The sequence below is a fragment of the Gymnoscopelus braueri genome (genome assembly GCF_963280865.1).
Source record: "Gymnoscopelus braueri genome assembly, chromosome: 17".
NCBI classification, from domain to species: Eukaryota; Metazoa; Chordata; class Actinopteri; order Myctophiformes; family Myctophidae; genus Gymnoscopelus; species Gymnoscopelus braueri.
Window position 1 is genome coordinate 6,679,273 of NC_137617.1, and position 23,336 is coordinate 6,702,608.

Consider the following 23,336-nt stretch of genomic DNA (forward strand, 5'->3'; position numbering starts at 1 on the left):
CATGAAGACATGGACCTCAACATGATGAAGACATGGACCTCATTGATTGGTGTTTTCTTTTCCAGGTGGCTCCTCCTCCCACTCTACGTTGTGGACCCTGAGGAACAGGTTCAGAACATTCTCAGGAGCCACGTATCCACCAGAACCTGTTGGGTTTCCATCTCCCAGTACCCCCCATAGCAGTCGTCATAGAGACAGCTACAGCAGCTGGCGCATGCTGAGCCGTAGCCCATGCAGCCCCTACCCGGACGACAATCGCCATGGCAACAGGCGGTCCATCGCCCGCTTTGATTCGACGTCGAGTCTGAACGACAAGAAACTAAAGGTGAGACAGGAAGTGTAGTTATCATGTAACTGGAAGGAAATTAAACGTTTTGTTCCATTGCCGTGACGTTGCATTATGATGCTGCTTCCTGGCACGCTGTGAGCTTGTAGATTTTGTATAGTCTGTATTTTTTTTTATATTAGAAATTGTTTGAAAAGGGAGCACGGTGGCACAGTCGGTAGCGCTGTCGCCTCACAGCTAGAAGGTCCTAGGTTCGATTCCCGCCGGGGACGCTGTGGACGCTGTGGGCGCTGGGGGCGTGTCCTCTCCTCCGCGTCATCAGTGCCCATACTCTAGGTGGGGTTGGCGAAAGGGCCTACTCTGTGTGGAGTTTGCATGTTCTCCCCGTGTCCCCTAGGGTAGGTACCCTCACAAAAAAACATGCAGTAATCCTGGTCCCTATACTGCCTCCCCCTGGTCAGCCGAGGTGTCTGATGGAGGGGAAAGGAACTGGTTGGAATAACGCGTTCCTTCCACGAGCTACGTCCTACCGGGGAAACTCCCCCCTGTCAGGTGATAAGAAGGCTTGTTAGCTCTCATGCATTGAAGGAGGCATGAGCTCGGCTCTGGGCTCTCCCTAGGCTGGCAGAGGGAGTGTAGCGCCCAGGATTACTTAGACAATTGGCACTTGGTGAAAAGAATTGGGTCGCTAAATCGTGGGATAAAAACATAAGTAAAAATAAAGAAAATGGTTTGAAAATGTTTATTTATTTATTTACTTAGTTATTTTAAATTGGACATTTCTTTGACAGTTTTTTGAAAATGTTCACCTATAATGACATGCCAAAAATTGGGACGCCAGGAAGCGGTTTTAAGATAAGGGCCGGTAAACATATTATGGACAATTCAATAGGGTCGTGTCCCCGTAGAGGAGATCAAAGTATAGCCGCACACTCACAGCTTCAGTGCCAAAGTCTTATTTTTATTAAACGGACCAAAGAGATTAAAAACAAAGCCAACATTTTGGCAGGCACGCTGCCTTTCCTCAGGGTCATGTCCCCAGCATCCCTTCCCAAACCTACTGTCGCCCCGCCAATGATCTGATCAGTATTCCTGTGTGGATCTCTCCTTTTCCAGGACATGGGTCCGGAGTTCATTAGGGTGCAAGATGAAACTACGGTTGTCTTGGAGCTGCCTGGATCCATTGTGGTGAGTTCAAATGAAACAAACGAAGACCTTTCTTCCATACAACGTTGTAATGGTGATAGTAACTTCATAAAAAGAATAACTTCATGAAAAAGAGTTAATGTGCATTGGGTGCACGGTTCTGGCCAGTGGTGTGAAGTAACTAAGAATATTTACTGAAGTACTGTGCTTAAGTACAATTTTGAGGTATTTTTTACTTTACTGGAGTATTTCCAATTTTCTGTACTTTTACTTCTACTCCACTACATTTAAGAGGCAAATATTATACTTTTACTCCACTACAATTATTTGAAAACTTTAGTTACTAGTTACTTTGTAGATTTACATTATTATTACAAAACATACATTACCCACTTCAGCCCTATATCTCTGCTGTCCGGCAGAAACCAGCCAACTCCAAAATGTTAATTTTTCAGGAAATGACAAAAACAAAAAGTGGAGTTAGAAGGTTTTGTTCATCATTTATAAGAACAGCTAAATGGACCTCAAAGCTCACAATGAGGTTGGAGGTCAAAAGGGGGTGGAGCCTGGAGTCAGCAAAGCCAGCTAACTCCACCCCCCCTTTGGTGGAGTTAGCTGGTTTAGCTGAAAGTTTGAGGATCCAATGGAGTTAGCTGGTTGTGCCAGAAGCACTTTTTAATACATTGCATTGGTTCAATATTGTTTTAATCAACACACAGACGTAAAGGGTGTTCAATAGCACTGATTTATGGAAAAAAAATGCAAAAGCGGAAAAATGGAGTTAGCTGGTTTCTGTCGAACAGCAACGATATACATTTCGGCCATTTGAAAATAGCAGATCTACAAGCTTACAATGCGTCGCGATGCGACACATTGTGAGCTTGTAGATCTGCTATTTTCAAATGATGTTTATACATGTGAAAGCTTGAAATGGGACATTCTGCATAGTGAGTACTTTTACTTTTGGTTCTTTAAGTACATTTTGATGCCAATACTTTTGTACTTTTACTCAAGTACATTTTGAATTCCAGACTTTTACTTGTATTGCAGTATTGATACTTTTACTTAAGTAAAACATTGGAGTACTTTTTCCACCACTGGTTCTGGCAGAAATAGTATCTTAGAAGAGATCACCAGCACTCACTTTGACGACGGACGTTTCGGCCCGCAAGCCTTCCTCAGCGTGAGCCATTCACGCTGAGGAAGGCTTGCGGGCCGAAACGTCCGTCATGTATGATCTGCTGCTGGGGCTTATGACCGACTAAATAAACAAGAAATCCTAAAAGGATCAAAGTGAGTGCTGGTGATCTCTTCTAAGATCCCTCCACTGGTGGACAGCTGTGATGGGAGGCAATATGTTTTTGGGTTGTCCGTACGTACGTACAGATGGACGGACGGACGCACGTATGTCTGTCGCAACCTTGTGAACGCGATAACTCTGGACGGCCTTGAGGGGATTTAATCACATTTGGCACAAAAACTTCCACTCGGACTCTGAATGAGATGAACTGATTAGAAGTATGTGGTCAAAGGTCAAAGGACAAGGTCACGGCCGGTGACCTCACAAAACATGTTCATTGAATTCCTTCAGAATCAGAATCAGAAGAATCAGAATCAGAATCAGTTTTATTGTCACATCACAGGTTTACAAGGTAAAAAAGTGGGTGAAATTCTTTTTTGTACATCGTTCCCATCGCAACGTTAGTTTCCATAGAAAGAAGAGGGGGGGGGGAGAAGAAGAGGGTGGGGGGTAAGTGGGAAGGAGATCAAAACAAGAGAGCTACAGAAGGCCAGACAAGTTATCTACATATTTACAAATTACCTGAGATAATAAAAACTAAAAAAACTAAACAAAACTAAACTAAGGTGCCTGAGCATAGCAGCAATGTATTGTATACTGTGCATGTTATACTTATACTGTGCATGATAGACAATGGACGTTAAGGTGCTTAGAGGAAAAGGAGCACAATAAAAAAAACCACAAAAAAAAGTCAGTGCGTTATACAAGGGATTAAGGTGCAAAAGGTCAGTGCGTGTCCACCTAGAGTGGACTGACCCTAGTATAATCCGCAAGTAGCTCCATGAGAGAGTGCAACAAAAAGTCATTTGTACCTGGTGTAGTCCACAGGTGTGTCCGAGGGGGGGCTAAAGTCCAAGTCATTGTCCCTGGTATAATCCACAGGTGTGTTCAGGAAGAGCCAGAAAAAAGTCTGCGCTGCCTGTTGTCAGGCTGCTGAACAAGGCCTATGCCTCATTCAGGCTTATTCCCCATTCAGCATTCTGACAGCAGCCGGATTGAAACTACACCAGTATCTGGTGGTGGAACTCTTGATACTGCGGTAGAGCCCCTTGCCCGGTCGCGGTCGTTGTAGGGGGTTGAACAGTCTGTGACTTGGGTGGTGCTTGTCCTTGATGATGCGCTTGGCTTTGAGCACGCACCGCTTTTTGTACAGTTCCTGGAGCGCTGGGAGCTCGATTCCCATTATCCGCTCTGCCGATCGCACTACTCGTTGTAGGCTGATCTTTTCTCGGGCAGTGCAGTTCCCGTACCAGGCCGTGACACAGCCTGTTAGGATGCCTTCGACAGAACTGTTGTAGTACAGCCTGAGGATGCGACGTCCTACTCCGAGCTTCTTCAGGCGGCGGAGCCAGTACAGTCGCTGCTGAGCCTTTTTCCTCACGTGTGTGGAGTGCGTCTCCCATTTGAGGTCCTCCTCGATGTGTACTCCGAGGAACTTGAACTCGCTGACCCTTTCCACTGCAGCACCGTCGATGAGGATGGGCGCATGGTCTCTCCGCGGCCTCCTGAAGTCCACGATCAGTTCTTTGGTCTTGTCGACGTTAAGAGAGAGGTTGTTCTCCCGGCACCAGCGTGCTAGAGATTTGATCTCCTCTCTGTAGTCAGACTCGTCGTTGTTGACGATTCGGCCTATCACTGTCGTGTCGTCCGCGTACTTTATGATGGTGTTGGAGACATGTGTGGCTATGCAGTCATACGTGTACAGGGAGTAGAGGAGGGGGCTCAGCACGCATCCCTGGGGTGCTCCGGTGTTGAGGGTCAGGGGGTCGGATGTGATGCTGCCCATTCTCACCACCTGATGTCGGTTGGACAGGAAGTCCTGTATCCAGTCGCACATGCTTGGGTGTAGCCCTAGGTCTCTGAGCTTTTTGTCAAGTATTGCTGGGACAATGGTGTTGAATGCTGAGCTGTAGTCCACGAACAGCATACGTACATATTTGTCCTTCAGCAGCTTGTTGTCCATGTGCGAGAGGACGGTGTGGAGAGCCATGGCAATAGCGTCGTCGGTGGATCTGTTTTTGCGGTATGCATACTGCCACGGATCCAGCGAGGCAGGTAGCGTGGAGCTGATGTATTCCCTCACCAGTTTCTCGAAACACTTGCTGACGATCGGGGTGAGAGCAACAGGTCTCGAGTCGTTCAGGCATGTCACTTTGGCCTTTTTGGGAATGGGCACAATGGTTGACATTTTGAACCCTGCAGGGACCACAGCCAGGGAGAGGGAGAGGTTAAAGATGTCAGCGAAGACACCCGCCAGCTGGTCTGCACATGTCTTAAGGACCCGGCCTGGAATCCCATCAGGTCCGGCTGCCTTGTGGATGTTGACCCGTGTGAAGGCTGTACGCACTTCTCTCTCCGAGATGGTTAGAGGGTTGTCCTCTGCTGGTGCTGCTGATGGCCCCGCTTGGCTGCCGCGGTTGGAGCTGATCTCAAACCGGCCGTAGAAAGTGTTCAGTTCGTTGGGGAGGCAGGCAGGCGGGTTCACCTCGCTTCTGGTTCTTGTTTTGCAGTCTGTCAAGGTGTGTACCGCCTGCCATGTGCTCCTGATGTCGCCATTGCTGAGTTTGTCTTGCATCTTTTTTGTGTAGGCCTTTTTCGCCTTCCTGATGGCGCTGTTTAGGGCCGCGCGCGTCGTGTTGCGCGTTTCCACGTCGCCAGATTTGAAACCAGCATCCCGTTCATGCAGATGTGCACGTACTCCGCTGTCCATCCATGGTTTCTGATTGGGATAGATCCGAACTGTCTTTTTTGGGACTATGTCATCTATGCACTTACTGATAAAGCCAGTGACTGAGTCTGAGAGTTCGTTGATGTTATTCCCAGCGGCGTTCTTAAACATCCCCCAGTCAGTCTGGTAGAAGCAGGATTGTAGCATAGTGTCTGTGTCCTCAGACCATATTCGGATTTCCTTCTCAACGACCGGCTCCCTTTTTAGCCTCTGTTTGTAGGCAGGTAGCAGCTGGATGGCGTCGTGGTCAGAGCTTCCTAGCGGTGGGCGTCGGAGGGCTTTGTATCCATCCTTGAAGGGCGTGTAGCAGTGGTCAAGAATATTGTCACCACGGGTACTGCAGGCGACATGCTGGTGGAATTTGGGAAAGACCTTTTTTAAGTCTGTCCGGTTGAAGTCGCCTAGGCAGATGACTGCGCAGTCCGGGTGGCGATTTTCTTGTGCACTGATCGCCTGGTGTGATTCCCTCATAGCTGTGTCCTTATTAGCTCCAGGATGAATGTAAACAACGGCTACAATCACAATGCTGAAGTCGCGTGGTAGGTAGAAAGGACGGCAGGCTATGATTAAAAGTTCAAGGTCTGGTGAGCAGTGACTATCTAGGATTTTAACATCTTTGCACCAGTTGTTGTTGATCAAGGCACAAACTCCCCCCCCACGTTGCTTACCGCTGAGTACAGGGTCTCTGTCTTTCCTATACGCGGTGAAGCCAGGAGGAGTGATAGAAGAATCAGATGCTAACTCCGTTAGCCACGTCTCTGTTAGCACCACAATGGACGTGTTCCTTGTCTCACTGTTATACTTTACGCGCGCTAGTAAGTCGTCCATAGTGGTCACAGTTCTTGATTCACACAGAGATCTAACGTTCGCTAGCAGGATTGAAGGCAGTGCAGGTTTATATCCACGTTTTGTTGTCCTTACGAGGAGACCTGCTCTTGTCCCTCGACGCCACGGTCTTTTTCGTCGCCTCGGGTAACTTTCTGTTCCAGCCGGAACAAAGGGGACCCCTCCCCCCTCCCAGCCGAGTGGAAGGTTTTCGGCGAAAAAGTCCGGAATTCTGTGTGTAATCGCTGTGCTGATGTCCATAAGTGCTTGTCTGTCATAACTCCTTAGACACGCGACGGTGTAGGGAAAAAGGAGAAGGCTAAAAAATACTAAAAAGATGGAAAAACGTTGCGATGTTACAGAGCGCGTACGGATGCGGCCGTCCTTCATGGCGCTCCCTTTAGACTGTTAATCTACATTAACAGAAGACTTCCAAGTCTTCATTCACTAAATTATACTATATGAGTGTGAACAGACACGGATGGAAACAGCGGGTTGGCGCAGGCATACAACCCATGCAGTATTTAGTTTTCTGTCTAATATAATCTTGCTATTTTATCATAAAACATATTGTTGACCCATGCCAGTCACAGGAGAAAAATTATTTTAAATTCATAGTACCACGAAAAACACCATCATTTACTTTGAAGGAGGTAAATACTTATTTCAGTAAATCTATTGGTAAATTAATAACATTTTGCTTCACTACCCTCCTATGGATCTTACACTTAACTTTGCGTTGAGCGGTCAAAATCTCCATTGATCCGTGACCGCATGTGTCTCGTCACAGTCCAAGAAGGGGAAGTCGCCCTCCACCCAGAGGGAGCTGAGCGTGTTGATGCCCAACGGTCAGAACATCCTGATCAAGTGTGAGGTGAAGTCCAGAGCGGGAGACGTGTTCGACATGCTGGTCGCTCACTCCAACCTGGTGGAGCACTTCTACTTCGGCCTGGCGTACCTGGATGGTAAGACTCTGCTGTCTGTGGAGAGAGACACTGAGAGACAGGGGAGAAGAAGTTTGCATTGATTTGTTGATAAAAAGAAAGGGGGGGGGGGTAAAATGTTTGGATTAATCAAAAAACTATAATGGATTGTATAATCACTTTGAAAATAATAAATAGTTGCTGCCCTAGTAGGAAGAAGTACTGGGCTGAATATCATGACTGTTTGTTGATATCTCACATGGTGATGGACTGAATGCTGACTAACTATTTATTTAATTAATGAACTGAGTACAGAGTAGGTGAGGCTACAGCCTCCTTCATCCATTGATCCAGTTTCAATGCTGCACAACTTAAGTTCTTTCTATATAAAGTTAACTGAGACATAGTACAGTTTTATCACCCTCTTGTGGACAGATGCCTCCAGAGTGACAGTACACAAACACAGACAAACAGAAAGCCTCCTTACAATGGTAACTAACTTGACTTGAGACATATCACATAAAAGCAGAAAGCACGGCATTGTCAGCTTGCCTGACATTGACAGACAACTTGAACTTTATAGTATGTGATAATAACTTATGCAGTGGTAGCTCCTACTAGTGTTAACTCTGCCTATTTCTTCTTCTCCTGTCAGATAATGAGTTTTTCTTCCTGGAGAACGACACCAAGATCTCCAAAGTGGCTCCCGACAGCTGGAAGAAAGTGCCTACAACCTCTGTTGTCCTTTTCCTGCGCATCAAGTTTTTCGTCAATGACATTTCCCTTCTTTTGTGAGCATAAGAACATTTTGTCCAAACATGACATACCATTACAGCAGTGGTTCTCAAACTTTTTAATTTCAAGGACCCCCATAATTCTGAGAGTGTACAAATGGAACCAAATGGACCCGTAAGGGTCCATTTGGTTCCATTTGTACACTCTCAGAGTTACACAGCCGTAAGTGGCCATTTGGAACCCTCTCAAGGAACCATGAGGGTCCCTGGACCGCACTTTGAGACCCACTGCATCACAGCATAACACATCATTCCATTCACTACATGATTTATTCATGTATTTTTCCATCAGGCACAAGTTTACCCGTCACCAATACTACCTCCAGCTGAGAAAGGACCTTCTGGAGGACAGAATGTCCTGCCACGAGGACACTGCTCTTTACCTGGGTGCCCTGGCCCTGCAGGCCGAGTATGGAGACAGCATGCCTGAGGTACGCAGCCAACCAGAACACTGATTCTCAACCTTGTACATTTCAAGGAACCCCCAGTTTGATATGCATTAGGACCATGGACCCCTATTTTTTATCTCTTCGACCCCAATCTACAATCCTACAAGCCATTTGAACCCATTCAATCCGGGAAAGCATCTGTGTCATTTTATACTTTGGCTATTCAAAAATAGCTTTTTTTTAATCGTGAACATGTGTGCAAATCATTGAGTATGTTTTTAAAGCGATGATTTGTTCACATGATACAGGTATATCACATCCAAAAAGTGTGATAAAGTATGAACACACATTTGCACGGTGTGCAGATATTTTTCAGTTTTTCTTGTTGTTATCGACGGGTCAAGCCTTCCAAAGTGTATTTTCAGGATCAGGTTCTGTGGAAAAAATAATGTTTTGAGGGTGTTCCTTTGCAGGTGTATGGACGGAACTACTACCGTCCTGACCAGTATGTCTCCAGGAGTGTGGTGGAGAAACGTGCCTTGCCTTACATTAGAGAGGAGCTGCTACGGTTGCACGGCAACAACGCCCAGATGCTCGCCGACGAATCAGAGCTGGAGTTCCTTAAGGTAGAGATACAGGAGTCTTTTTTTCACATTGTCAACAACAATTACACTGTTTTTTTTATTATATTAAGTATTATACTGTCCCTGCTGACACTTTTTAATAACCTTTTATTTATACATTAAAGGGATAGTTCACTAAAAAAATACTTTTTTCCTATCGATTAGTCACCCCATGGAGACTTGAATTCATGGATATATTTTTTAGTTTTTGTCTCATTCCTATGCCAATAATTTGATGACCAGCGGACCGGTAGGCAGCGGTTCCGGTAGGAGACACAAAGTAGACTCTTTGTGTCTCCTACTGGAACAGCTGGCAGTCATCAAATTACTGGCTTAGGAATGCGACAAAAACTTAAAAATATCCATGAATTCAAGTCTCCATGGGGTGACTTATCGATAGAAAAAAAGTCATTTTGGGGGTGAACTATCCCTTTAAACATACAACACAATACACAGTACAATGAAATTAATTGAATTGAATTAAATAGTGAGCATGTAATGTAGATATGCTATTTTCACTCATTTGGAAAATAGTGTCTGAGGAACCATAACAAAATATATTCTTATGTACCCTCTACTCAAGACATAACAATGAATAACAACTTGAACCTTGACTTAGAAATCAACATCAACCTTTTCCTGACTTTGCTGAAATCATTATTTACTTGATGCACTCTTGCTGTTACCTGAGCAGGTGAGCCAGCAGATTCCAGAGTACGGTGTGTTGTTCTACCGCGTGATGAGGGAGAAGAAGCCCGTGGAGGGACAGCTCGTCCTCGGGGTGTGTGCCAAAGGTGTCATCGTTTACGAGGTCAAAGATGGCTGCCGCTCAACCAGCCAAACCTTCTACTGGAGGGAGACGTCCAGCATCTCGTCCAACGTGAGTGGAACCATGACAAACTTTAACCTTTCTCAATTATGGTGGGAAATGTGTGAATTTGACCTATGACCTTATGACCTTGACTCCCAAACTGTTTAACCCTACTGATCTTCAGTGGGATGGATTATAGCTCAGGGATAGAGAGAACATTTTGTTCTTAGTTTGAAGTAAAATATTTTTCATGAAGTTATGACTATTAAGACTTTTTTGAACCCTTAACTTTCTTATTACCATTGCTAACCTTTGTGTGTGCCCCCCCCCCCCCCCCCAAAAAAGCAAACAAACAAACAAATGGGATGAACATTTGTACATAAATCATAAAATTAAACAACATAAAATCCTGTTTCTTCTGTTCCTGCAGAGGCGTAAATTTGTGATCGAGAGTCGAGGCAGCAAGAAGAAGCACGTGTACACCTTCATCACCGAGAGGTCGAAGGTCGCCTTGTACCTGTGTAACCTCTGCTCTGCCCAGCACAAGTTCAGCAACGAGATGAGCTCTCGCCAGCTCAGCCACAACCTGGTCTCAGGTCAGAAATTCCATTGCAATTTACAATTCAAGTAGGTATTTAGCAAATACTCTTATTAAGTCAGCAACAAACGGGGTAAATGGTCAAATAAAGAGTGCAAATAAGTCAATAAAGTGCTACATTACAAAGTAACTAGGATACCAGGCAAACATCATACCTAGCATCTGTCTAAAAACAACATGCTATATAATATCATCGTTAGCATTTGCAGACAAGCAAACAGTAGAAGTCTGTCTAAATAATATAATACGTGAACAAGTAACCAACATAAATGCATCTATCAGAACAATAGGTGACAAGAGGTTACTCACTTACTTTGGGGGAAAGAAGTGATACAAGGAGAGGGGTGCTAGGGGGTGAGGTAGAGCCTGAAGAGTTATGTTTTTGGACTGGAAAATGGGGAGTGAGTCAGCTGTCTGCTGAAGGAGAAGAGTCTAGGACACTCGGAAGCGTTGGCCAGGGTGTCTTAGGGAAAGGAAGGACAGATGTCCTGTAAGCTGAGCTGATCTAATTGAGTGGGAAGGGGTGTAGAGTGGATCATGTCCTGAAGGTAAGGGTGTTCTATATGCCTTAAGAGCAGGCCTTAAGTTCTCATAGTCAAGCTTGGATGTGGAGCCTGATAGCGACTAGCTTCGCTTACCAGCCTTTTTGCTTCATAATTAGATAGATAGCTACTGGTACTGTCCAAGTTACTTTGAGGTGTATGGAGGAGGTATGAGTCTGTGTCTGAACGTGCTCCATTTCCTCACTAGCTCAACGTAGAGGGGATGAGCGGGCTAATCCAGGATGGTGTTCCGCTTCCTCCTCATCCTCCCTTCTGCAACCACCTCCACATTGTACAGAGATAACCTTCATCACCAGGGTGTTAAAGGAATACTTCACGCCAAAAAATGAAGCCTTGAATTCATGGAGATTTTGTTTTTGTCGCATTCCTGAGCCAATAAATCAATATTTGCGGCGTCCACTGTGGTAGGAGACCAATGCAAAACTATATAAACGAATAATATAAACGCCAAAACAACTCTCACAGTGTAATCCGTGAGCCTACTGATGATCCATGCTCAAAGAGAATGTTTTAAATATGGTTAATATTAATATTAATATTGTTAAGATTGGTCTCCTATTAACTTCAATTAGTCAAATATTGGACTATTGGCTCAGGAATCCGACCAAAAAAAAAAAAGATCCATGAATTCAAGGAGTCATGCATCTTTTTTTTATAGTAATTTTTTTATTGATTGAGTAATTTTTGGGGTGAAGTATTCCTTTAAGTACTGCAAGTTAGAGGCAACTACTGTGCTTCATAACATCTTACTCCAATTTAACCATAAGACAAAATTATCCAAGATATTCCAATATATCTATATTCATATATCCAATTCATTTCTTTCTCCTCGCTCTTTTCTCTCCAGATGACAACATCATCCAGTATGCCACGGCGTGCCGGGCTCAATCCAACCAGACCAAGTCGTTCACGCCTTCGGAGACGCCGCAGGACGACAGCGGCCTGACCACGCCCCAGAACGAAGACATGACCAAGCTGTGTGACGACGTGGCGGCGCGCATCGAGGCCCGGTTCAAACACCACCGCCTGAGCATGCATGGAACGAGGTACAGTAGCTCACCTGGACACTGTACTTTAGTATGACAGGATAATAAACCTTGTATGAACCACTTGAACCCTGGCACCCCTATTCTGGGGCAGGTTACCTACAAGCTCACTACGCCTCGCAACGTGAGCTTGTAGATCGTCTATTTTCAGCAAAGATACTGCATTTTGTGTCGAGGGGAAACAAGAACTCAAGTTTAACCACTTAAACCCCAGGATCCATATTCTGAGGGAGAACTTTCACAACTTTCAGCGAATATATTTTATGTAGAGCGATTAAGGGCTTACTGTCTAATATCCATTTTAGTAGTCTTTTCGGCAACCCCTTCGGTAACTAGTACCGCTCTAAAAGAATGCTGAGTCCCAGCTCTGAGAATAATCTGGAAAGCAACAATACCGTTGTCAGAAACAGTATTTATTAACTTGAAAAATATATATGAATACATTTTCTCTACATTTCCGGTGCTGGGAGTGTTGGGAACAGATGAAAAAAGTTTAAATTATTTTTCAAAAAACATTCAGCCTATATGTGAAATGTTTATGGTGAAAAATACACCAATGAAAGATGATAATAATATAAATTTTGTAGGCACTCAGGTGGCGCAAGGGAAAATGACCTTCCTATCATGGTGGAGTCTAATGGTTGGAATCCACAGTGCTGTATCCAGTTTGACCATGTGTCTATATGAACACAATTGGCTGTGTTTGAGGAAATAAAGTCGGACGGGGAGGGTGATCTTTGGCGCTGCAAATATGCCTACGGGCTGGGGCGGAGCCTGTCAGAGGGGGGAATGTTGAACGGGAAGAGTAGGACAGAGGCGATACGTCTTCCCGGTGGGGGCTCCTCACTGTCCGGTGAGCCAGTGGGGTTCAACAGCAGTTGGAAGCAGTGGGAGAAATGTATTGCCATTACGACTAACTTGGGCGGAAAAAAAAGAGTGTAAAAATAATTGTCTAGGAAAAATAACTTGTTTATTACAGTATGAAGTTACACAGTATGACTTTTAGTGGTTAACCAGTACACAACATCAGACAGAAGTGTAGCAGCTTCAACCAACCTGGCCTCATGAATATAGATGCAGTGGGAAAGTATTAAGGTATAATTTACAGGAGATTCTGCAAAAAGAGACACTTCATTAGCATTTTCAGTTGCATATTAATAATGTGTATAGGCTAATAATTATGATTTCTTTCTGCTACGTTCTGCTCCACATTTCCTCCCCTGACGGAGATAACACCTACGTGTGTGTGTGTGTGTGTGTGTGTGTGTGTGTGTGTGTGTGTGTGTGTGTGTGTGTGTGTGTGTGTGTGTGTGTGTGTCAGACTGTGAAATTATGCTCAGACTGTTAGCTTTCCCGTTTAATTATTTCATCTTCGCCCCTCTTAGGAATTAATATCTGTCTCTCTCTCTCACACACACGCACACACGCACACACACACACACACACACACACACACACACACACACACACACACACACACACACACACACACACACACACACACACACACACACACACACACACAAACACACACACACACACACACACACACACACACACATACACTTTTTTTGCGCCTGCTGACTAATCATGCACATAACATAGCATTATTTAATGTCCTGCTCTCCCCCCCTCTCTTCTTCTTCCTTTCTGGAAAACCACAGAAATGACTGGAGCTTATGCAAAACACTTCTTTACACCTGTAAAACCAGTGATGTGACAATGAAGTTGATTGTGATGGTGTGTGTGTCTCTATGTGGTGTGCAGTACCTGCTCTAGCAGCCATCCTAGCAGCACAGGGATGCGTTCCCCAGCCTGCTCCCAGAAGAGTGGTTGTGAAGGCCCCGCCGTAGCCACCAGAGGTACATTACTGTACTGTATGTGATGAAGAGGCCAGTACAGTACTGCAGAACACAGACAATTTAGCAATATGCATTGGTGCAAACGACGTTTACACCAATGAATATTGCTAAATTGTCCGTGCGCTGCAGTACTCTGTCAGGTCATGTGTAGTCCTGTTGCAGACCTGCGTAGTTCATCTGCTGAACGGTATGGAAACAGATAAGGGACAACTTTACCTTTACCTTGTTTCACCTCATGGAAGGTAGCAACCCTACCTATAAATTTACTTTGAAAATGTCTAGCATTTAAAATAAATTTAAATAGATATATTTGCAATGGACCCTCTACTATAAAGTGTATATTGATGATATAAGTATCCTGTATTTGTTCATAGGGAGTTTAGGTGAGTTTACCAGAGCGTCTGAGCGTGCGCGTGTGCGTGCGTGCACGCATGTGCGTATAAGTTTTCTGAATTGATTAAATATTATATGAATGTATATAAATTCCATCCCAAAAGTTGAATAACCAATGATCTCAAGTTGGTGTCAGCCTAAACATCTAAATTGTGTCTTGAAAAAGTACTTTTATAGGCTTTGCTTTTGCATTTTGAAATTCATTTATTGATTCCATTTTTACCTCAAAATGGACACCTTTCATTGCTGCTAGGCGTGAGAGGTTCAAGCAGCATGAAGAGTCACACAGAGAAAGCAGGCTCTGCACAGCTGATGTCATTAAACCTATTAGCTGAGAGGAAACCGGCAGAGGATAACGGCTCGACAGATTTAAAAGTGTTGGAACCACTCCAGGGCTGGAGGCTATATTTAGGCTGCTCCGTCACTATGCCCACCACCTGCGACGAAACCATTACTTAAATTGACTTTGATGTTGATCCAACAGAATGATTTTTTTTAAAGATAATCATTATTATTCTAAGTTTTGTCGTCTTATGTGACATTTGGATAACTCATTACAGTCATTAAGACTAAAAAAGATCTATGGAAAATAATCTTTTTATTTGTATTGTTATAAAAATAAATTTAAGTTAGTTTTTTACCTGAGCGCCGCTGCACTTAGGCAAATTCCAATCAACTGTTGACATGGCAATATGTTATTGAGTTTAATTTAAATGTTGCAGCTATCAATCCTTCACTAGTATTCGTAGTTCATCAAGTGTACAGTATATATTTATACTGTGTGTTTTATGTCCAACAGATACCCCCACTAAACAAGTCCACCAGATACCCTCCCACACAAACGCAGAGAGAGAAGTCATCTGCTTGTCCTTAAAGAAAGACCCAAAGCTTGGCCTTGGTAAGCATTCACACACACAACTACACATGAACAAACCACACATGGCAGTCAAACTCTACTTCTCCGGTACAGCGCTAGCGGTTCTCAAACTTTACTGGATCAGGGCCCCACTTGAAAATCATTGAAAGTGTTCACGGCCCACGCATCTGACCACTTAACATGTTAAGGGGTCAGATGGGACCCAACATAAGGAACTAACATAGTATAACATAGTTAAGTGAATCGGTATCACAATGAAAACACATATTCAACGTTTTAAAGGTTAAATACCATGTTTTAAAATATTTTTTACATATTAAAAAAGATATATTAATGTGATATTATCATTCAAATATTAGTGCTTTGCCAATTATTTGGGGGCCCACTTGCAATATCCTCATGGCCCACAGGCTAGGAATCGCTGAAGTGCATTCAATATGCAAATAGGTGGCATTAGAGATAGATTTTTGCTGTTTAATGGTACACTGTGTTGATTCATGCAGACAGTTAGGTAAGGTTGAAGCATTAAGGTCATTACACACCGGCGATTATGCGAATATACGCAAAATTCGGACTCTGTCCGAATAAATAAAAGACGCTTTTTCGCTCCGCGAAACTGATGTGGAAGCTTGCATTGACTTTATAAGGTTTTAAAAAAAACGTATTATTCGCATGAAAAAATCGCCCCCGGTGTGTAAGGACCTTATGTGTATCACGTTTCTATCATCTTTACATATATTTTTTTAAACTTGTTTTATCATACCTTGTTTTCGAACGTCCACAGCTGTGTTTTGCTAAAGAGTGTTGTTTCTCTCCAGGCATAGTGATTGTAGGAGAGGACACGGTCAGCCGGTATGACCTAGGAATCTTTGTTGCCTCGGTCGTTCCCGGAGGGCCTGCAGATAAGGACGGACGCATTAAAAAAGGTAGAGCAGTTCCACGCATGGGACCTCAGTTTTGCTTTTGACACTGATGTCAGGACCCTATGGCCCTCTAGTTAAAGGTTGCTAACATTCATGCTACCACAGTTTAACAGCAAAGTCATTTGCTTAACGGTTTGATAGTAGATAGTATGTTTGTCATTAATCAAACCTGCACAATGTCAATGGAATATTTACTGTAACTGTACACTCTTACGTCAGCAGAGCCACTATTTAGGAGCTGTGTACACTGAGGCTGTGTACATTGTCTGTCTGTCTGTCTGTCTGTCTGTCTGTCAGGGCCCCTCACTGTCTGTCTCAAAGAAGACATACACAATAGAGTGAACAGCGTGTGTTATGAATGTACATGCTTTTGAACTCACTCTGCCTCCCTCTCTGTGTTTGTCCGTCCGTGTTTGACCTTTTGCCCCCAGGAGGTCGTCTCATCTCCCTGAACCAGACCAGCCTGGAGGGCATGACCTTCAGCGAGGCCGCAGAGGTCATGCAGAACAGCCCCGACGAAGTCCAACTCATCATCTCGCAGGCAAAAGGTAGAGAGGGGTGTGTGTGAGAGAGAGAGAGAGAGAGAGAGAAAGAGAGAGAGAGAGAGAGAGAGAGAGAGAGAGAGAGAGAGAGAGAGAGAGAGAAACAGAGAGAAACATAGAGAGACAGAGAGAGAAAGGAGACTGACATCGTTAGTGTAGTGTGTACTTGCATGCTTGCTTGCATGCGTGTGTCTGTGTCTAACCCTATTATTCTCAGTGTTGGTAGCTACAGTGTTTGACAAAGTATAGATAATCCTGGTCAAACGTTAAAAACACAATATAACATCAGAGCATATTCAAACACAGTGGCCTCCAGACAAACAGCCACATACCTCTATCAGCAGCACATTGTTGCGATACGATGCCCTCAAACGCATCAATGGACAACACGTTTGTGTCTAATTTCAGATCTTTTCGTAGATTATTCCGTGCCCAAGGTGCATAGTAGGGAAATGCCGTTTTCCAGAGATCTGTCAAAGCCCGGGTTTCATTATAAACCAACCAGCTGGAAGGGCGTAGCTGGTCACTACCAGAACGGGGACAGAGAAGGGTTCAGAGGTAAGGTGGACGTTTAACCCAGCATGGCTTTTATAGATCAGAATAAACCAGTGCTGTTGTCAGATAGAGGTCAAACTCACCAAATCATAAAGGATGCAATGGTGAGTAAGCGACTATATTTGTAATGAAACAGATACATTGTGGTACATTGAATCAAGCCTCTGCAAAATGAAAGGGGCTGCAAGCATGATATCGTTGTTGTCGGGCAGAAACCTCCTATCCCCCATATTAATAACGTTTTGTGTTTTATTGTAAATTAACGCCCTACTTGATCATACTACAGCGTCACACAAAAGCATCAAAAGTAGCAGATCTGCAAGCTCAAAACGAGGCGCGAAGCGACACGTTTCGAGCTTGTAGATCTGCTACTTCAGCTATTTTTTAATTGGAATCCTGAAAAGTAACAGTTTTGGACATATGAGGTTTCCACCCCACAGAGACGATATATGATATTATGCATGCACAACCACTGCAAAATCATCAGTGTTTTAATTTAACGTTTTTACGGGGTGGCCCCAAAGAGGCCAGCCGTGCAGAACAGCATTGGTCCGTACAGTACAGTATGTATAACGCATTATGCTGCTATACGCCCGTCGCACGCTGCTACACCACTCACATAGCTCAGACACTTTGGCACTCAACTGACGCCGCTGTGCCAGTCACAGCTCAGCAACATCACCACACAAAGCTCTAGCATGTTGGCACATCATTGGTGAGGTGTTGGCAAACTTGGCATTGCTAAAGAATCAGTATGCATATCACTGCTCAACTGACTCCGCTGCTACGCCAGTCACAGCTCGCCTCATGCTGCTAAGCTCACGCTAGCACATTAGCACAACATTAGTGCTTCATTCACAAACTGCACACGTAGTAACTTGCTACTAAAGGATTGCACAAGGAAGCCACGCCGTTATTAGATGCTGTCTTATTTGCTATTTATGGGGGGGGGTTCATGTTTTTTTTATTTTAGTCAGAGGGGTGGTGTACTGTTTTAGTTTTTTAGTTTTTTTATAGAGGAGAACTCTACAGTACAGTATACACAATGACACAATTTTTTAATAACATTTTTTGGACTTCCAATAGGCCGACTTCTAAATAAATACCCGCTGATTCAGCGCATTCACATGCCTGTCCAAAAAGACAAGCTACAGCCTCTCTTAAAAAGTCAAAAACTATTTGGAGAACAAGCTGAACTGCAAACTGAGACTGGAATCAAACCGTTGTTTATTGTTATTCGGTGAGGGATGGTCAATCTTTTTTATCACTTGGGTAAAATAGATTTATGTCACAGGGAGTATCAAAGCTTCTTATTTCAGAGCACTTTAAAATGCAGTGACCTCCAGTGACCCTAATTCAAAACACTGAACAGCCCCTTAAACCACGATTTTGTTAGTTTAAACCAAATTATCCTAAACTAAATAGTTCACTGGAATCCCTTCGGTTTTCTGTCTACACTATCTTCTCCAAAAATAGCCCAGTACAAGCTCACAACCCGCCGACTCGTTAAGAGCTTGTAGATCTTCTATTTCTGCCGAGTGTTCACCCCAGAAATAGGGACGCTAGGGTTCAAGCGGTTCACAGTATTACACGTTTAAACATTCGCACAAACTCCATCTCGTCGCTCTGTTGTTTCCTTCGCTCACCCCAGGTGTGGTGATGAGCTCCAACAACCTGCTGAGGGACTTTGAGTCTCCGCCCGCTGTGGCGGCGCCTCACAGCCGCTCACGAGAGGACAGCCTGGACGAGATCGTGTCCGTCATGATGGCACCGAAGACGGGCTCCAGGCTGAGTGTCCCCACGGACGTACGCATCCTCAACATCGCACAGGTAGGGGACATGAGGCGGTGAAAAAAATGCAGTTAAGTAAAAGTATCAATATTGCAATGTAGAAATACTCTGTTACAAGTACAAGTCCGGTAATCTGAATTTAAGTTTAATTTGAGTAAAAGTGCCAAAGTATTGGTATCAAAATATACTTAAAGTACAAAAGTAAAAGTACACATTATGCAGAATGTCCCATTTCACAAGTTTTCAAATGTATAAAATGTATATAAATCTTTTGAAAATAGCCGATCTACAAGCTCACAATGTGTCACATAGCGACGCATCGTCAACTCAATCAATCAATCAATTATTTTAGGTTAGTTTTGAGTTTGGGGACGGATGGACAACAGGGTTGTGGGTGGGGTGGAGGCAGTGTCATATTTAATCGATAACAGTGTTGATTTTATGGATGGATCATTGTGTTGTGTGTGTCAGGATGGATGTTCTCTGGCCTCATCATCTCTGAGTGTTGACAGACCAGAGGAGGTCATCGTGGAGCTGAGGAAGACAGCAGGAAGTCTGGGTTTCAGCATCGCTGTGAGTCCTGCACACACGCATGCACACGTCACACACACACACACACACACACACACACACACACACACACACACACACACACACACACACACACACACACACACACACACACACCCTCTATCGGCAATCTGATTAACCCCTGGGCCTGGCCGATTAGATAGAAAGAGAGAGAGAGAGAGAGAGAGAGAGAGAGAGAGAGAGAGAGCGTTAGCTTCCTCTCTCCTCTATTCTCTCCTTCCCCTTTAATCTTCCCTACAACATACGCTCACCAACTTCATTAAAGATACATGGTCCATAGCTACATTTCAAAAACAGACAATACAAAAACAAACAAGGGCGAACATTCAAGTCCATTCAAATCCTAATTTCATATTAAGGCTTACACGGCCAATGGTTCGGACAGCCTACGCACACAAACGCAGTACAGCAGGGCAGGTGGACACACCGACACCGACAAACATTTGGCTTGCACTGCAATGATATGCTACATTTAGTTTATGCATAGTGCTTTTCATACTGTAGCGCCGCCACAAGGGGGCAGTATACACAGGGGTACAGCTCTGAACAGTGTGGTCTACACAGAAGCTGAACACATACTCGCCCGTTTTTCACTTTCCCAAAATGTATCTGTTTATTAGCGTTTTTATGTCAAACAATTCAGGCTATGGGAGCTATCGTCGCCATGCTTACAGCCGTCGCCATGGTTACAGCCCCCCCAAGCTATGGGAGGAAGGGGTCCGTCCTCCTTGGGGTCAAAAAGGTTTGGGACTGTTGCTGTACAGCACATTACCCAACGTCTGTTAATACTTAGACTGCACACATCCCCGGGTATGGACTAGTGGAGAGAATTTAAAGGAGAGCATTCAAACAAGACCCCAATGCGTATAGGTTTCCACCAGAAAAGGTCTAAAGGAGAAATTGACATTTAGGGGCTTTGGCTGCATTGTGTTGAGTTGGTCTGTCCAGAGCATTTCTCTCTGTGACTGTCATTTGGGGACGTTGCCCCCTGTAGGGGCAGTATCGTGTTCTATGCCCACAACGCACAGGGTTGATGTGGAACCATCAGCTACAGGGGTTTTCAACTGATTTTGACCCAGGGACCACCATCCTGACTAAGAGCAACCTGGGGACCACCACTATTGTGCGTGGTGGGTCCATCATAGACCCACCCCACACAATAGTGGTGGGGGGTTCATGCACCGCAGGGAGCTGGAGAAAATAGCTATAATATCAATATAATATCTAATACAATACAGTGATTTTGTTTGAATATGATGGAATATGATTAAGGATTACTGTGCTTATGGTAAGCTCACATTTCATATCACACACACACACACACACAACACACACACACACACACACACACACACACACACACACACACACACACACACACACACACACACACACACACACACACCATACAGTAAGAACTCCTGTAAGTTATTAAAAAAACAAAACAAAAAATAATGCATGGCCAGGGACCACCTGCAATACCGCACCGGTGGTCGGACCACCGGTTGAAAACCCCTGAGCTACTGTATATGGATGTTATGTTAGGTTATGCTTTGTTTTATGTTAATTTATGTCCATGTTGTCACGTCACGTTTGTGTTTTGTTTTGTCGATGTGTTAAAGTCTTAACCAATCAATCCTCTGGTGTTGTGCATATAGGGCGGGTTTCCTAAAAGTGGAATCTACATCAAGACACTGGTTCCTGGTGGGCCCGCTGAGAGGGACGGACGCATCCGAGCAGGTATCATGTCTATTCTTCCAATAATAGTATATAATTATAGTAGAATAACAGTAATAAAATAAAATAAAATATCTAATTACCAAAGAATTGTTCCCATTTAATAATCACATACAAAACACGAAGGCACGGTGTTGCATTGTACGATTACCAAAGTTGAGAGAAATCACGACAATACTGAGACATAATAGCAGCGTTTGGCCCCTAAATATGGAGATACTATCCACCACCTCTAATACTACCGTACATGCAGACAATGTACAATGTGGACGCCATGAAAGGATTTGTGCAAGATGCAACGTTCAAATAATATACAGCAGTGGTTCTCAACCAGTGGTCCGGGGACCACCAGTGGTCCTTGAGGGGGTTTCAGGTGGTCCCCAGCTAAATGATGGAGAGTTGGTAACCAAATGGACCCTTATAGATCTTTAACTCATGAGAGCGTAAAATGAAACCAAATGGACCCTTAAGGGTCCATTTGGAGAGGTAAATTATTGTCAAACATCTGCATTACTTAATTAAATAATTGTTATTTTGATCAACGTTTGCCTGTTATCCAACGATAACAAAATAATACGTTTTGGCTCTGGAGGCAAATCTCATCAAACGGTGGTCCGTGGCTCAAATGCCGAAAAAATTATGGACCTTGCTATGAAAAGGGTTGAAAACCACCGATATACCGTACAGGCTATATCTACACAGCACAGTCACAATGCTGTTCAGAATGAGCAGATAAGTAGGGCATAGGAATATACATACACCATGAACAGATAGCAATGCATATACAGTATGTACAGTGGAGAGGGCAGAGAATGGGGCTGAGTTTGGCCACAGGGCTCCAGAACAGAACATTCAGTGATATATGACCACAGTAGATAATATACTTCTATTAACGTTTCAGCACACTCACATTCATTGGGTACATGTCTCTAGTAATGACTGATGTTATGAAAAGGCAAAGTGAAAAGAAAATAACTGAATTTGCCCCAAGGACTTAGAAAAGATGATGAGTCATCTATCTGCTTCTCTCTCTCTCTCTCTCTCTCTCTCTCTCTCTCTCTCTCTCTCTCTCTCTCTCTCTCTCGCTCAATCTCTAAATCACTGCCTTTCTCACGCACATGCACACACGCCCACGCACACGCACACGCACACGCACACGCACACGCACACGCGCACACACACACACACACACACACTTTTTTTACACATTTTCTTCTCTGTACTGAATGTGCTCTGTTGTATGTGTGTGTGTGTGCGTGCGTGCCAGGTGACAGGATCATGGAGGTGAATGGCATCAGGTTCCAGGGGTTCTCCTACTCGCAGGCAGTGCAGTGTCTGACCAAAACAGGAGAGGTAAGCATCACCCACATGGAACTATACTGCAACCTGCTGTCAGTTGCTTGTTACTGTAACTACTGTACATACTACACCCACAGGGTTAAGGATCATCTTAAGTATTGGTAGAAGTCATTTATTTTACTTGGGATCCATACCAATGGATAATTGGGAATTCAATCAAGTTTTCAGCCGTTGGGAGGTAACTGTACCAGAAATCAAATGAGGAATTAATAATTCAGTAATTCAATCAGTAGAACTGAGCATGCTAGCTGGAAAGGATGAAACATAATCTTGAAATGCTTATATCCTCTCCACTCCTTCCAATTTCCCCTCTCCTCTCCTTTTAGGATGAATTGAATACATAGGACTATACAGTACTACTAACACCTTTTTTGTGTTATCCTTTTAGCATTGAATGCGTAATTGTACTTGCTGTACTGCAACTTGTTAATAAAATAATCAATCATGGTTGATTATTTTAATGGTTTCCATGTTGAAAAATGTTCATACATTTTCAAACTTTTCCCCAAAATGGCAGAAATATCTAATCTACAAGCTTACAGCGCTCGTTGTAAGCTTGTAGATCAGCTTTTATTTTTAAAGTATAAAATGATTAAATATGTCAGTAATTTCTTTGTATATTTAAGTTATTTGCCATATCTGCCCCAATTTTGATTATGAATACTAAAAGGCAT

The 23,336-nt window shown here is 43.8% G+C and overlaps 1 protein-coding gene across 1 annotated transcript in view; it reads left to right on the forward strand.

Annotated features, from left to right (window-relative positions):
* Window positions 1–23,336, forward strand: part of frmpd2 (FERM and PDZ domain containing 2) — a gene marked incomplete at both ends in the record, with an annotated part of 44,323 nt that overhangs the window by 8,998 nt on the left and 11,989 nt on the right. The window contains 18 exons of the mRNA XM_080455556.1: window positions 66–325; window positions 1,403–1,474; window positions 7,076–7,250; window positions 7,864–7,999; window positions 8,295–8,433; window positions 8,865–9,017; window positions 9,709–9,894; window positions 10,256–10,421; window positions 11,834–12,032; window positions 13,800–13,894; window positions 15,087–15,185; window positions 15,983–16,090; window positions 16,519–16,635; window positions 17,038–17,187; window positions 18,836–19,014; window positions 19,447–19,548; window positions 21,225–21,306; window positions 22,571–22,656. Of these exons, the coding sequence (XP_080311682.1) occupies window positions 66–325; window positions 1,403–1,474; window positions 7,076–7,250; window positions 7,864–7,999; window positions 8,295–8,433; window positions 8,865–9,017; window positions 9,709–9,894; window positions 10,256–10,421; window positions 11,834–12,032; window positions 13,800–13,894; window positions 15,087–15,185; window positions 15,983–16,090; window positions 16,519–16,635; window positions 17,038–17,187; window positions 18,836–19,014; window positions 19,447–19,548; window positions 21,225–21,306; window positions 22,571–22,656 (2,504 nt within the window). The remainder of the gene's footprint in view (window positions 1–65; window positions 326–1,402; window positions 1,475–7,075; window positions 7,251–7,863; window positions 8,000–8,294; window positions 8,434–8,864; window positions 9,018–9,708; window positions 9,895–10,255; window positions 10,422–11,833; window positions 12,033–13,799; window positions 13,895–15,086; window positions 15,186–15,982; window positions 16,091–16,518; window positions 16,636–17,037; window positions 17,188–18,835; window positions 19,015–19,446; window positions 19,549–21,224; window positions 21,307–22,570; window positions 22,657–23,336) is intronic.